At 43.4% G+C, this 15934-nt stretch overlaps 1 protein-coding gene across 2 annotated transcripts in view; it reads right to left on the bottom strand.

Moving 5' to 3' along the window:
- Window positions 1–985: 985 nt before the first annotated feature.
- Window positions 986–15934, bottom strand: part of LOC141060778 (nucleoplasmin-like) — a 59529-nt gene continuing 44580 nt past the window's right edge. Inside the window, exons 3-6 of one of the 2 annotated variants that reach the window (XM_073557131.1) lie at window positions 14809–14919; window positions 14585–14678; window positions 14212–14257; window positions 986–1213 (exon numbers count right to left, since the gene is read on the bottom strand). In XM_073557131.1, coding sequence (XP_073413232.1) covers window positions 1204–1213; window positions 14212–14257; window positions 14585–14678; window positions 14809–14919 — 261 coding nt within the window. In that variant the 3' untranslated portion in view covers window positions 986–1203. Of the gene's footprint in view, window positions 1214–1876; window positions 2040–14211; window positions 14258–14584; window positions 14679–14808; window positions 14920–15934 lie in introns of those variants that run through there. The other variant, XM_073557132.1, reaches the window with a different exon arrangement.

The following is a 15934-nucleotide window of genomic DNA, read 5'->3' as shown; positions in this document are numbered from 1 at the left end:
TGGCAGTTTGTAGAAGGCACCCTTCTAATATCAGGGACCTGGAGCAGTTTGCCAAAGAAGAATGGTCTAAAATTCCAGCAGAGCATTGTAAGAAACTCATTGATGGTTACCGGAAGTGGTTGGTCGCAGTTATTTTGACTAAAGTATTGATTAAAGTAAAGTATTAAGCTGAGGGTGCCAATACTTTTGTCTGGCCCATTTTTGGAGTTTTGTGTGAAATGATCAATGTTTTGCTTTTTGCTTCATTCTCTTTTGTGTTTTTTCATTTAAGACAAATTAAATGAAGATAATAATACCAAAGAATTTGTGTTTACAATCATTTTCAGGAAGAAACTGAGTATTATCTGACAGAATTGCAGGGGTGTCAATACTTTTGGCCACAACTGTGTGTGTATATATATATATATATATATATATATACACACACACACACACACACACACACACACACATACACTTGTACATAGTGAAATCCGTTCTTCATGTACCGTTACTGATCCAAAGCTGCTCCTCCATAGTGGTGCCTGATGTCCCCTTGGTGAAGAGAGCAGGTGACCACTGCAGCCAATCTAACTGCAGTGGTAACAATTGCAAGAACTACAGCATATTATGGAGGAAGCAGTGTCGGACTGGAGTGCCAAGGGCCCACCAGTAACACTGACTTTGGGGGCCTACTTGCATATAAATATTACACTACCCTCGTTCACAAATTTACCTATATCTCTGTATAATAATAAACTGGGTAGTTTGATTAATGAATGATTAATGTTGCCTTTTTCTATAAGGAATCAATTGAATTATGCCAACTACTTCACATACAGTGGGGTTGGGGGCCCAGATCTGCACAGGGGCCCACTGGGGGATTCCCGTTACCCTATGGGCCAGTCCGAGCCTGGGAGGAAGTGAGTAGAGAGTCAAAAATACCCCACTACGGTATATTGTAAAAAGGAATAGAGATTAAAATAAATTCTTCGTCACAGTATGGTGCACACAAAGAAGCACTGTTTTAATACCGTAAGACATATTGAAACACGAATTTATTAATACCAATTTATTGCAATTTATTGAGTAGAATGAACTGCTCCAACGACGGAGGTCAACGTCATCCATGGTATAATTGTGCTCCACAGGTTAATGCCCGGAGGAACATAGCCGGTAGCGGTGTCGTATTTTTCGCAAGAGAGTGTCTTGGTTTGCAGCCGACTAAAGGAAACTAATATACAAAGAAATCATCATCAGACAGTCATAGGAATTTCTCACCAGAAAGGACTGACAGAGACCGCTTCATATTTAACTCATTGCCAGTTACATAAAGAAAAAAAAACCTCACACTGCAAAAAGAAAAATAATTAATTTGCTGTCTGTACTCGTCATCGCAATGCTTTCTGCTCTTCGGCTGTACTTAAAGAGGTTGCCCAGCCTTAGGATACAAGTCTGCAGGTGCAGTATGTCACTATGTGACTGCAGACTTGTACATTTTTATATCACTTGCACTGCAAGAATTCTCCGTATGTGATTTGCATACATGCGGTCATATGCTGACTAGACGTGTACACTACAGCCTTGCCCCATGCAAGTGTATTGAATGAGGCTGAACATGTAGGAATGTGGCTGGAAATATGCATGTCCCATTACTTGCGTTCATTTGACCGCCGTTCCCGGTACTGGAGAATCCTGACAGCACTCAGTGTGTGTGATGTGAGGTTTCACAGTCAAATTAAGTAACTGCAGACTTGTACAACAAGAGCCGAAAACCCATTTAAAATATCTGACAACTACAGAACAGAAAGTGGAACAAATCAAGTGGTGCACATATCAAATTTTGAAAACGCCCCTAGCCACACCCATTTACCATTTCTTTCTCCCCTGGCAGGAGAAGATAGCAGTGGGGCGCTAGCATTGAGGTACATTCAGCAGACGCCTGAGACTGCAGGGCGTAGACTCAAATCCGGGACTGTGAACTGTATTTGGGACGGTTGGGACTAGAGATGAGCGGATCGATTTACAGGACTCCGGTCCAGCGTCCAGGTCAGGTGGTACTGTAAGCCGAGTAAGGTTCATTGGTTGCAGTGAAAAGCCAGAGGCAGAGAAGGGGATAACAAGATTTACTGAACAGGTGATTAACAAGTAATACGCCATGCAGGGAGGCAAGAATAGTATAGCAGTGGTGGGAATTACACACAGGCACAATGCTCAACAATAAGATCTACAAAAAACAGCGTAACGTATCGCTTGCAGGGGAAAGGCTGGAAAATCTCACGACGGCGATGCAAATCGTGGACAAAGTATCTAGCTCTGCTATGGAGGAATGAGAATCAATATCTCCCGACAGTGCTGATGGATCTGGTCCTGCTTGGCTTGAGCGTGCTGAAACGGGGAAACAGTCCTGGATGTGGATTCCTCAGGAATAGCACCGAACACGAGCCATCGGCATGCTCACAGTCCGCAGCAGCGAGCAGTCCTTTGAGGTAGTGTCTAGACAGCTTGTCCGTTACCACGGACAGGACAGGGCTGTCCAGAAGTACAGGATCAGACAATAAGTCAATATCGTCAAAGTCAATCTTATAGTCAGCACGCTGAGGTATGAGCGCTGTGGAGTTGTCAGCCGGAGCAGCGGAGAGGGAGTCAACCTTCTCCTGTCATTTTCCTGCCAAGTCTGACCCTTTCCCATGCTTAGTCCTTCTTACTTACACCGCCCCCCTGCTGTCCGGTGGGAAGGTCTCTCCCTTCCAGAAGAAGCCTCCCCCGGCAACAGAGGTGACAGTCCCCATAGCTCCGGCCCAAAAGGGCTCTGGAAACTTCTGACTCTGCCTCAGCTCATCTTCTTAAAGGAGAAGGCTGTAGGTTGTGAATCTCTAACCTTCTGACGTACTCATAGCAACTTCTGATTATCCAGAGCTGGTGCAACATCATCTGTGCATCCTGCTCATCTCTATTTGGAACCTTTGGACTTATTTTTTGTTCATTCATTCATTGTTGTAGCTTTGTGGTGTCTGTAAGGTAGTGTTCACACGTTACATAAATACTGTGTTTTTTATTTTCTGCTGATGTCCGCACCAAACTACGCAATCACAATCTCCTCTAATTATTTCATTTTTATGCCTGTTCCCCCCTTGTTTGATGCTTTTTTTTGTTCAGGTTTGAAGAAGCGTTTTCAATAGTACAGAAAAGCAGGGCTGTGGAGTCGGAGTCATGGAGTCGGAGCTCATTTTGGTGGAGTCAGAGTCGGTATAAAATGGACCGACTCCTAAAATATATAATAAATTGGGTACAGTAGTTCAATGCAGAATGTGCTGAATATTTTTTCATAGGAATTTGGGAAAGTTATGAAATGTCCTGTAAATGGCTGTTCTATTCCTGATCTAAGGCTACATTCACACACAGCGTTTTTGCTGCGTTTTTTCAGGATACGTTTTTCAGCTGTAAAAGCAGATCAGCTTTTTAAAAAACCGCATCACCTGAAAGGTTTTTGAGCTCATAGATAATGTTTTCAATAGCAAAAGCAGATTAGAAATCTGCTCTATCTATCCATTTATCCATATCTGTCTATCCATATATCATCTGTACCAAAAAGAATCAAAGCCGGGTAGCACACAGACTAACGCTCCATTTTTTTTAGCACCAGTCGGGTACACCTCATAGCTGCCCAAAAGGACACCCAGGACAGGCATTGCTCGTCTTCAATAACACATCAACATCAATTGATAGTTGGAATAAATAGACTGCATTCATCACCACATCTTATGGTGCAGGCTTTATTTTCAAGTGTAGGGGTGTGCAGTATGAGGCTCTGCAGCAGCTGAGGTGTGCGGTATGAGGTCCTGCGGAACAGTATGAGGTTCTGCCCCCCCTAGGTTTGACCCTGGCTATGCCCATGGTGTGAATGTAGCCTGAGGATCTAGGCTTTGTCTTAGCTGAGTTAAGTTATAGTATATATGGCACCACATTTTAAAAAAAGACATCAACAAACTGGAGCAAGTTCAGAAAAGAGCAACCAGAATGGTGACCGGTCTGCAAACCCTGTCTTATGAGGAAAGGTTGCAGGATTTGGGAATGTTTAGTTTGCAAAAGAGAAGACTGAGAGGAGACTTAATAGCTGTCTACAAATATCTAAAGGGCTGTCACATTGTAGAAGGATCAACTTTATTCTCATTTGCGCAAGGAAAGACTAGAAGCAATGGGATGAAACTGAATGGGAGGAGACACAGATTAGATATTAGAAAAAACTTTTTGACAGTTAGAGTGATCAATGAGTGGAACAAGCTGCCACGAGAAGTGGTGAGTTCTCCTTCAATGGAAGTCTTCAAACAGAGGCTGGACAGACATCTGACTGGGATGATTTAGCGAATCCTGCTTTGAGCAGGGGGTTGGACCAGATGGCCCAGGAGGTCCCTTCCAACTCTACAATTCTATGATACGCATTCTCTTGATGAGCTTCAAGAGGTAGTCACCAGAAATGGTTTTCACTTCACAGGTGTGCCCTGTCAGGTTTAAGAAGTGGGATTTCTTGCCTTATAAATGGGGTTGGGACCATCAGTTGTGTTGTGCAGAAGTCTGGTGGATACACAGCTGATAGTCCTACTGAATAGACTGTTAGAATTTGTATTATGGCAAGAAAAAAGCAGCTAAGTAAAGAAAAACGAGTGGCCATCATTACTTTAAGAAATGAAGGTCAGTCAGTCAGAAAAATTAGGAAAACTTTGAAAGTGTCCCCAAGTTCAGTGGCAAAAACTATCAAGCACTACAAAGAAACTGGCTCACATGAGGACCGCCCCAGGAAAGGAAGACCAAGAGTCACCTCTGCTGCGGAGGATAAGTTCATCCGAGTCACCAGCCTCAGAAATCGCAGGTTAACAGCAGCTCAGATTAGAGACCAGGTCAATGCCACACAGAGTTCTAGCAGCAGACACATCTCTACAACAACTGTTAAGAGGAGACTTAGTGCAGCAGGCCTTCATGGTAAAATAGCTGCTAGGAAACCACTGCTAAGGACAGGCAACAAGCAGAAGAAACTTGTTTGGGCTAAAGAACACAAGGAATGGACATTAGACCAGTGGAAATCTGTGCTTTGGTCTGATGAGTCCAAATTTGAGATCTTTGGTTCCAACCACTGTGTCTTTGTGCGGCGCAGAAAAGGTGAACGGATGGACTCTACATGCCTGGTTCCCAGCGTGAAGCATGGAGGAGGAGGTGTGATGGTGCTTTGCTGGTGACACTGTTGGGGATTAATTCAAAATTGAAGGCATACTGAACCAGCATGGCTACCACAGCATCTTGCAGCGGCATGCTATTCCATCCGGTTTGCGTTTAGTTGGACCATCATTTATTTTTCAATTGGACAATGACCCCAAACACACCTCCAGCCTGTGTAAGGGCTATTTGACCAAGAAGGAAAGTGATGGGGTGCTGCGCCAGATGACCTGGCCTCCACAGTCACCAGACCTGAACCCAATCGAGATGGTTTGGGGTGAGCTGGACCGCAGAGTGAAGGCAAAAGGGCCAACAAGCGCTAAGCATCTCTGGGAACTACTTCAAGACTGTTGGAAGACCATTTCTGGTGACTACCTCTTGAAGCTCATCAAGAGAATGCCAAGAGTGTGCAAAGCAGTAATCAAAGCAAAAGGTGGCTACTTTGAAGAACCTAGAATATAAGACATATTTTCAGTTGTTTCACACTTTTTTGTTACCGTAATTATATAATTCCACATGTATTAATTCATAGTTTTGATGCCTTCAGAATGAATCTACAATTTTCATAGTCATGAAAATACAGAAAACTCTTTGAATGAGAAGGGGTGTCCAAACTTTTGGTCTGTACTGTAAATATGTAATCGATATTACATAGTGTATTATATATTTACAGTTTATTACAGTTTTTTGTGTTCTAAAGTTGTATTCCAATAAATAGATATTATGTTCTATCTAAATGTCTTGATTATTGTATCATAAAAATGATTAAATGTCTGATGTTCACATTGTACTACAATACATTTTTCACTTAAATATAAGCAATACATGTGGGAGTCAGAGTCGGAGTAAGGGAAATTGAGGAGTCGGAGTCGCAGGTTTGGCTTACCGACTCCACAGCCCTGCAGAAAAGCTTTTATTTTGTAACTGTAATCTTTCAGGCTATGTGCCCACAATGCGATTTTTAAGCGTTTTTGCTGCGATTTTTGGCACATTGTGTACAGAACGCCCCCCCATGCATTCCTATGGCATTCCGCACATGCTGTGCTAATGCTGCGCTTTTTTCCGCGGCGGAATCGCAGCATGATCATTCTTTTGTGCGGAATCGCAAAGAGTTGCCGCGATTCCGCACCCATAGGAATGCATGAGAATCGCTTACTTCCCGCATGTGGCTATGCCCACCATGCGGGAAGTTAAGCATCTCATGTGCGGTTGGTACCCACGGTGTGGAGGAGAGGAGACTGTCCTCCAGGCCCTGGGTACCATACCCCTGTAAAAAAAAAAAAAGAATAAAAAATGAAAACTCGGGGTATATTTACCTTCCGTCGTCCCGCGCTGCCATCCCAGGCCACAGCGTTCCCTGTAATGCCTTGCGGCAAGGTCCTGTGATGACGTGGTCTCGTGAGATCGCTATAGTAACGCGAGACCAATGTCATCACAGGTCTCGCAAGGCATCGCTGGGAATTCTGTGGCCCGAGATGGCAGCGCGGGACGTCAGAAGGTAAATATACCCCGATTTTTTATTTTTTTATCATTTTTAACATTCTTTTACTATTGATGCTGCATAGGCGGCCTCAATAGTAAAAAGTTGATCACAATTGTCAAACACTATGTTTGACGAGTGTGACCAACCAGTCAATCACTTTCCAAGCGATGCTTCAAATCGCTTGGAAAGTGCTTGAGAAAATCGCGGCAAAATCGCTGTGAAATCGCGCAGAAAAAACTCTCGATTTCTGTGAAGGAGTCCGGTCTTCACTGTGCGTTTTAAAACGCTACGTGGGCACATAGCCTTACATGTGTTTTTTTTTAGACTCCAAATAGAAAAAAAAAAACATGGAAACTATTGTATTTTTCGGACTATAAGACGCACTTCTTCCCCAAAAAAATTTGGGAGGAAAATGGGGGGGGGGGGGTGCATCTTATAGCCTGAACACAGGCTTACCGGTGAGCTGCGGCAGTAGTGTAGCAGCGTCCCTTCCTCAAGGAACTGGCGGCGGCAGAAGTGTGACAATGCTGAAGCTCGGTGTCAGTGGTGAGCACTACAGAGTGCATCATCCGCTTCCTTGTGGCCATCTTTCTGCAGCAGTTGGCCGCCAGAGGCGGCACATGCGCAGATTAAAATCTCGGCTGACCTCTCGCGTTCCATTTTTCTGAGGCCGTGGGCTTCAGGAAAATGGCTGCCGGAGGCCGCGCGTGCACAGATTGAGATCTCGGCCGAACATGGCCACTGAGAAACCAATGATTCACTCGGCTCTGCTCACCGTGGACACCGGGCCACAGCATCACCACATTTCTGCCACCGGCATCCTGTGGAAGGGACCCTGCTGCATGCAATGCACTCTGCTCTGCCTCACCGCTGACACCAGACCCGCAGCATTGCACCCCTGTGATACCCTGGGACTGCAGCATTGCCCCACCTCTGCCGCCGCCGGCTTCCTGAGGAAGGGACCATGCCTCCTCTACCACCACCGGCCCTCAGGTAAGATTTAAATTTGGACAAAAAAAAAAAGACCCCCATCTTATAACATTTTTTTTTTTTTTTTTTTTGCCATTTTCCACCCCACGATTTGGGGTGTGTCTTATGGTCCAGTGCATCTTACAACGTATGTATAAAAGAAAAACATTGTTGCATTTTTAAGTGCAGGATCAAAGCTTTTCAGTTCTATTAAAAACGCTGCTTGAAATCTGCAACAAAAACTCATCAAGTCAGGGAAAAAAATGCATAAGAGAAATGCAGCAAAAATGAAATAAGTAGAGATTATTGTTATTTCATCATGTGGTGCAAATATCTGCATAATGAAAGCTACTTGTGAACATGGCCTCTGAATTACATGTTTAATTTTTTTCTCAGTTAAATCCATAATAAACATTTTTTTTTTTACTCCTTTACAAATCACCATAAATAATCTGATTGCTGTGTTGTGCGGATATTTACGATTACAGAGACATTTAAGTTGTCCATGTTATTTGCGGAATTGTGAAATTTATTTATTTTTTTTTAAAAAAAGTTTATTAAAAAAAACTTGACATGATGTAACGTATTTTTAGGACTATAAGATGCACTGGACCAAAAAAAAAAATGCACCTAGGTTTTAGAGGAATAAACAGTATCTAGGAATACATCAGAAAAATGACACCAAAAGAGAAGATGCTGAGAGGAAGCCTAAGGCAGCAACAACAACAGATCTGGAAGGAAGAACAGGAACATGGAGCGCCATGGCAAGACCAGCCGCTGCATGGGATGTACCATCTACAGATAATGGAGGTGGCTGACATTTAGAAATCCTACCAATGCCTTGAGAAAGATGGACTCCGAGACAGCACAGAGGCACTAATCATAGCAGCACAAGAGCAAGCACTAAGTACCAGATCCATAGAAGTTTAGGGAGATGCGCCAGGTTAATGATACCTCTCTCGTATCAGGGCCGGAACTATGGGGGCTGTCACCATTGTTGCCGGGGGAAAGACTTTCTGACCGGGACAGACCTTTGCACTTGACTACAGGGGGAGGGTACGTGATAAAAGGGATGACACACACCAAAACAGCCTCTTTGGTGGGAAGCCAGCGAGCGCAGCGAAAGGTGATTGACTCGCCACAATGTGGCACCAAGAGACCAGGCCGCTTTACCGACGGACAACACACGCGCAGCCACGCTATGAGCAGCGAGTGACTGTGATCTCTCCCACCTCTGACACTGAGGAGACATCCCGTACTGTACTGCTGTTTGACGGCAGTACACGCTTTAGGCTTGACCAGAATAAACACTCAGAGACTGGCAGGATATTCCTGTCCCCCACCGCTGATCTCCATCCTTTGGCACAGGGGCCACAGACGCCTCCTCCACAGACACCTCGCCCCGGTACCGCAAGACTACGCCGAGGAGAGCCAGGATACGTCGCGGCTGTCAGGAGACAGTGCCTCACATTCCTCCAGGACCGGCCAGAGACTTCACGTGTCTCCTACGACGCCACCGTGGGATCTCCAAGCCTCCCTCATCTGGAAACATCAGACTGTTAAGGTTCAGGAAGAGAACAAGTGTTCAAATAACGGGTAAACTTAATTCCCCTTACCTCCTCTAATCTCTCCCTGTGTGGAGCATTCCCTGTATTAAACACCGTTTAACTCTTGATCTACCTCCTGCTTGTCACTGCATCCTGCATACCTGCTGTACATTACAGAAGCAGGAATCTATCACACAAGACAAGACCCAAGGTTCAGACTGTGCAAAGAAACCTCAGAAACCATCCAACACATAGTGGCAGGATGCAAAATACAAGCAGGAACAGCGTATACCGAACGCCACAACCAACTAGAGGGAATTGTATACAGGGACATCTGCACAGCATATGGCTAAGTCCCCCTAAGTCCAGGTGGGAGAACCCAGAGAAAGTGGTGGAGAATGAAAGAGCTAAAACTTTGTGGGACTTCAAGATCCAGACGGATAAGCAGGTGTTGGCTAACCAACCAGACATTGTCATAGTAGAGGAAGATCAGAAGACAGCAATAATAAAAGTTGAAGTGCCAAGTGACTGCAAAATCAGGAGGAAGGAATATGAGAAGCTGGAGAAATACCAGGGACTCAAAGGAGAACTGGAGAAGATGTGGAAGGTGAAGGCAACAGTGATTCCAGTGGTGATAGGAGCACTTGGAGCAGTGATCCCTAAGTTGGAAGAATGGCTACAACAGATCCCAGGAGCAACATCTGAACTCTCTCTCAGTCCAGAAAAGTGGAATGCTGGGAACAACTAAGATCCCACACAGAACCCTCAAACTCCCAGGCCTCTGGTAGAGGACCAGAGAATGAGAAAGGACAAAAAAAAGAGATTATATATATATATATATATATATATATATATATATATATATATATATATATATATATATACACACACTCACTGGCCACTTTATTAGGTACACCTGTCCAACTGTGTGTTAAGACTTAATTTCTAATCAGCCAATCACATGGCGGCAACTCAGTGCATTTAGGCATGTAGACATGGTCAAGACAATCTCCTGCAGTTCAAACCGAGCATCAGTATGGGGAAGAAAGGTGATTTGAGTGCCTTTGAACGTGGCATGATTGTTGGTGCCAGAAGGGCTGGTCTGAGAATTTCAGAAACTGCTGATCTACTGGGATTTTCACGCACAACCAGCTCTAGGGTTTACAGAGAATGGTCCGAAAAAGAAAAAAAATCCAGTGAGCAGCAGTTCTGTGGCCGGAAATGCCATGTTGATGCCAGAGGTCAGAGGAGAATGGGCAGACTGGTTCGAGCTGATAGAAAGGCAACAGTGACTCAAATTGCCACCCGTTACAACCAAGGTAGGCAGAAGAGCATCTCTGAACGCACAGTGCGTCGAACTTTGAGACAGATGGGCTACAGCAGCAGAAGACCACACTGGGTACCACTCCTCTCAGCTAAGAACAGGAAACTGAGGCTACAATTTGCACAAGCTCATCGAAATTGGACAGTAGAAGATTGGAAAAACGTTGCCTGGTCTGATGAGTCTCGATTTCTGCTGCGACATTCGGATGGTAGGGTCAGAATTTGGCGTAAACAACATGAAAGCATGGATCCATCCTGCCTTGTATCAATGGTTCAAGCTGGTGGTGGTGGTGTCATGGTGTGGGGAATTTTTTCTGGGCACTCTTTGGGCCCCTTGGTACCAATTGAGCATCGTTGCAACGCCACAGCCTACCTGAGTATTGTTGCTGACCATGTCCATCCCTTTATGACCACAATGTACCCAACATCTGATGGCTACTTTCAGCAGGATAATGCGCCATGTCATAAAGCTCGAATCATCTCAGATTGATTTCTTGAACATGACAATGAGTTTACTGTACTCAAATGGCCTCCTCAGTCACCAGATCTCAATCCAATAGAGCATCTTTGGGATGTGGTGGAACGGGAGATTCGCATCAGGGATGTGCAGCCGACAAATCTGCGCCAACTGTGTGATGCCATCATGTCAATATGGTCCAAAATCTCTGAGGAATACTTCCAGCACCTTGTTGAATCTCTGCCACGAAGAATTGAGGCAGTTCTGAAGGCAAAAGGGGGTCCAACCCCTTACTAGCATGGTGTACCTAATAAAGTGGCCAGTGAGTGTATATATATATATTATATATATATATATATATATATATATATATTACACACATACACACACACACACTTAATCCTGGCATACATGGCCCACTCATCCCCACCCTTGCATACAAGGTCCCCTCATCCCCATCATGGTATGGGCGTGGGGAGCAGTGACTATTCATTCTCTTGAATAGCGGGCACCCGTGATTGCCCAGCGGCTGCAGAAAGCTGGTGGCTGCAGCCAACAGTGTGCCTACTATTAAAGAGAAATTAATATTCACTACTCCATGAGTCCATTGTCCTTCCCACCTCTCGGCGCCAGCTTTAGTGCATAGAGGTGGAGTGGATTATAGTCACGGGGAGCAGTTAATATAAAATTTTTCTTCAATAGCAGCTACAAGGGTTAGCTGCAACCGCCGGATCCTGCCTCCTGTGACCCACTCATCTGCGGCTACCACACCTCCCCCATCCATAGTCACAACAGGTACATCTGGGCTGTAAGATGCACCCCCAAGTTTCCTCCACGTTTTTGGAGGAAAAAAGTGCATCTTATAGTCTGAAAAATGTGTTATTTGTTTTTCATTATTTTTTATTGTCCATATAAAATCTGACTTTTTCTTCACCTCTGCAATGCAATACAATACCATGTACAGATGTATTTCTATGTACCAGTATAACCTGCCTGTGGACTCAGAGCCTGTAATGCAGCTTCAAGTATACAAAATCCTCCTAGTGATGTCAGAGTAGGCTGTGCCTCAAAGCTTTAGCTACCTCCCACAATGATACCTGTTGTGGGTTTGTTTCCCAGGGAGACTAGATCACAAGAAAAAAAAAAAAAAAAAAAAAAAAAAAAAAAAGAACTGTTTGTTTAACCCTGTTGTACTGTTCGGGTCTATTTGACCCCAAAAAAGTTTGTAAAGCTGCAGATTAATTATTATGAGGATCTGCCAATCGTGGTTAGGTTGACTTTGTTTATGGGTAGCGGTTGTTACTATGTGTGTTTTTTTTGTTTTTTTTTCACTTTTTTGGCATGAAACAATGATGGTTACATATGTGCTGTTAGGGTCAATATGACCCGATATTTTCAATCACTAAAGTGATTTATAGCATCATTGTGGATTTTCTATTGCATCTACTATTATTTATCGACTTTCTCCAGTTCCTGTAGGTTCATGTGCTCGATACATTTGCAAGTTACTGCAGAAGGATGGGCTTTGAGTACAGGTCTGTCGACGTTTCTTTCACTGTAATATATAAGCTGTTATAGTTGCTAAACTGGTTAGTGTTTACTGAAGTTTTATTATTGTTTAATTATATAGTGAAATTTTATTCTACAACGCTGATTTTACCCCTTGAAAGTCGCGAGTGTCCATTATTTTGAAAGTTGGGTAAAAATGTGGAGAAGACATCCATTGAGTGAAGCCGAATTGGAACACCTTGCCAATGCCTCAGATTCTGAAGATGATATCTGTTGGCAGTGGATTATTCTGGACACTCTCCAAGCGTGTGACAACAGAACTTCTTTATTCAGGAACAAATAGCAACAATATATGAGGAGCTTAATAGATGAGGAATAAATCATTTGTCTGTCTCTATGCAGCATCTACAGCATGCTGCTTCTCCCATACACAGACACAGGAAATACAGTCACATGCTCTCCCTGTGTGAGCCTTTGGGAGGTTTTTTTTTTTTTAAACTTTATGAACAGCATACAAATCTAGCAACTAATCACTCAGACAGGAATGGAGTTGTTGCACCAAACATATTCCAACACTATCTAACTGGAGAAAATGTCTGAAGATGAGGACCACATTCTGTATGTGGCGGGGAAAAGGATTACGAGAATTAAGGTTCTGAAGTTGAAACTGTTGAGGCACGATACCCAGACTAGTCGGATGTTGGCAAGTCAGTCTAAAAACAAAAATGTAATTTGGAACTTGCAGACTTCTGCCCAGACATGAAAGTTGTCCTCCGCTAACATCAGATAATGCTCTAATAACTAGCTGCAATTAGAGAAGTTTGGAATAAATGGAGAGACATTCTTCCAAAATTATACAAGACTGGTGAAAATGTCACTGTGGAAGAACAACCTTTGGCATTCTGAGGTAGATGCCCGTTCAGACAATACAGTATATGTCGCGTAAGCCAGAAAAGTACGGCATCAAGATATGGACACTTTGTGACAGCAGCAGTTCATACACTCAAATATATATAGGAAAAATGCCTGGAGAAAAACCTGAAAACAATCAGGGTATGCGAGTCATTTCAGATTTGACGTAAGGACAAAGGAGGACAAAATGTGACACATAACTTTTTCATATCGCACCAACTGGGGCAGCTGTTGCTAAAACGAAAATTTACAATTGTGGACACTGTAAGCCTGAACTGCCGCAAGGTGTCTGACAAAAGAGATGTTCATAGTTCAATGTTTTACTTTACTGGTAATATGACAGTGGTTTCTTACACCCCCCCCCCCCCCCAAAAAAAAAAAAAAATCACTCTGATGAGCATGATGCATCATAACAATGCAGTAAGTAGTCAATACATATTGCCCTGAACAGTACAAGTGTATAGCCAATGAGAACAGAATAGTAGAGTTAGTTAATGTATGTATTCTTAGAGCAGAGAATCCAGCTCACCCTAAAAGAGGAGGAGATACAGAGCGATAGAGACGTCACATATAGAAGAGTGTCAGTGGTGGAACACGGGGCAAAGCTTGGACCTGCCGAGACAGCGGGACCGACCCTCTCAAAAGCAGACAGCCCCACTGAATCCTGGATGGTTTGGAGCCATGCCTTTAATGTGTATCTTGAGAGATGCCTCAGCTAGAATTGTAATCCCTTATCGACATTTCATGTACATAAAAATGCAAGAAGTTCCAGATAAAAACCATGCAATATTAAAGGGGTTACGGTCAAAATGCATCCTCACCTTAATTGACAATCTTCCTCTTCAGAGAAATATAAATTATCATCTACTAAAATTGAATACAGACATTCATATTAGAAAAAGACAGGTAAGAAATTTCCATTAACTTTTTCCAAACTAATCCAAAGTTTTCCTTCAACATGTTTCAATCAGAAAGTAGTAGGCCTAGTTTAGATTTGCAGTGTGGAAATGTAGCACCAACTACCTAGTGACGGATTATGCGGTTTTCAATTTTTTGGCGTTTCCTCTACTAATTTAGATTTTACATTCTCCATTTCACTCTTAATCCTCTTGTTAGAGCCCTAATTGTTTGTTAGTGGGGGTTTAATAGTCTCCAGACTGTGATGCCGTCTTTATCTAAACAAGTAGCACTTACACGTTACATGTTGTCCGGAGATGTACACTGGGCCTGAGCCCGATGTCAGGAGGAACGTAACAGGCGGAGCAACCTCCAAGCCATGTATATTAATCTGGGGAAAAAAAAAAAAAACAAGGAAAAGTAATAACAATCATGATAAAAGACACATGGAAAAGTGAGAATTATTCCACAGGCATTCATCATGACACTCAAAATGAAAGTTGCCTGCTGTTAGCTTATACCATTGGTAGCAGAGAAGGCTGGAGGGTGGCGATGGTCACTGGCTGCCCCCGTGTGTGCTCATTTTCTACTGCAATCACATGGATTTCATCTTCTGTATCTCCTAGACATATCTAAAAAAGGGAAGAAGGAAATAAAATATTTTTGACCAAATTTATAGTCTAACCTTGACGCCAATGTTAGACATTAAATAATTCCTGCTTAAAAGATCTTCTGCTGGAACATGCATGCTACAGTACTTCAACATAGTAGGGAGTACGAAAGAAAAAAGTGCCAAAACATTTTTATTTGGTTGCCCGGATATGACATATGGGATAGGTCATCAATATCTGATCAGTAGGTATCTGACACCCAGCACCCCTATCAATCAGAAGTAGAGATGAGCGACTTTGCCTTTTTTAGGGTCGAGTCGGGTTTCATGAAACCCGACTTTCTCAAAAGTTGAGTCGAACGAAATCGGCAGACTATCGAGAAAAGTCGGAGGTCCGAATGAAACACGAAGCCCAATGCAAGTCAATGGGGAAGCAAAGTCGGCAGGGAGTGGAGGACAGGAAACACACCTACAGTGCCCATTTCAATGCCAAAAACATCAATTCTTATTACTGAAGCTTGTCGACCTCAATTTACTTTATAATAATAGTTAGGCATTGAAAACTGGGGGTTATTTGGCTAAAGTTGTGTGGGGGGGGGCTGGCTCCAGGTTTTCATGTGCCCCGGGTGAAAGTGTCACTTTGCTCCTTTAACACATGCTACAATTCATGATGCTCCAATACAGCAGAGAAATATAGGTATAGTACAATGACAAATACTTCACTTCTTAGGCCTGTTTTACACATCCGTTTGTGTGCATCAGTCAAAATCCGCCATTTTGCAAAAAAAATGGATCCGCCATTTTTGTTGGCGGATCCGTTTTTTTTCCCCCATTGAGTTGTATTACTGGCAGATCTTGACGGATGACCATCCGTTGGATCCGTTTTTTTGCAGATCTGCCAAAATTTTGACGTCAGCCGACATGCCCGAACGGACCATGCAACGTTTTTTCGGGCGGCCAGATCTTCATTTCTCACTGCGCATGCCCGAAAGACTTCCCTCAGCCGCAAATTTAACCCTAAACTCTGTTCTGGTGGC

Source organism: Dendrobates tinctorius, unplaced genomic scaffold (genome assembly GCF_039654945.1).
Source record: "Dendrobates tinctorius isolate UK_male_01 unplaced genomic scaffold, ASM3965494v1 ptg000245l, whole genome shotgun sequence".
Taxonomy (NCBI): domain Eukaryota; kingdom Metazoa; phylum Chordata; class Amphibia; order Anura; family Dendrobatidae; genus Dendrobates; species Dendrobates tinctorius.
The sequence above is the reverse complement of the archived record's forward strand: the minus strand, read 5'-3'. Positions and strand labels throughout refer to the sequence as shown.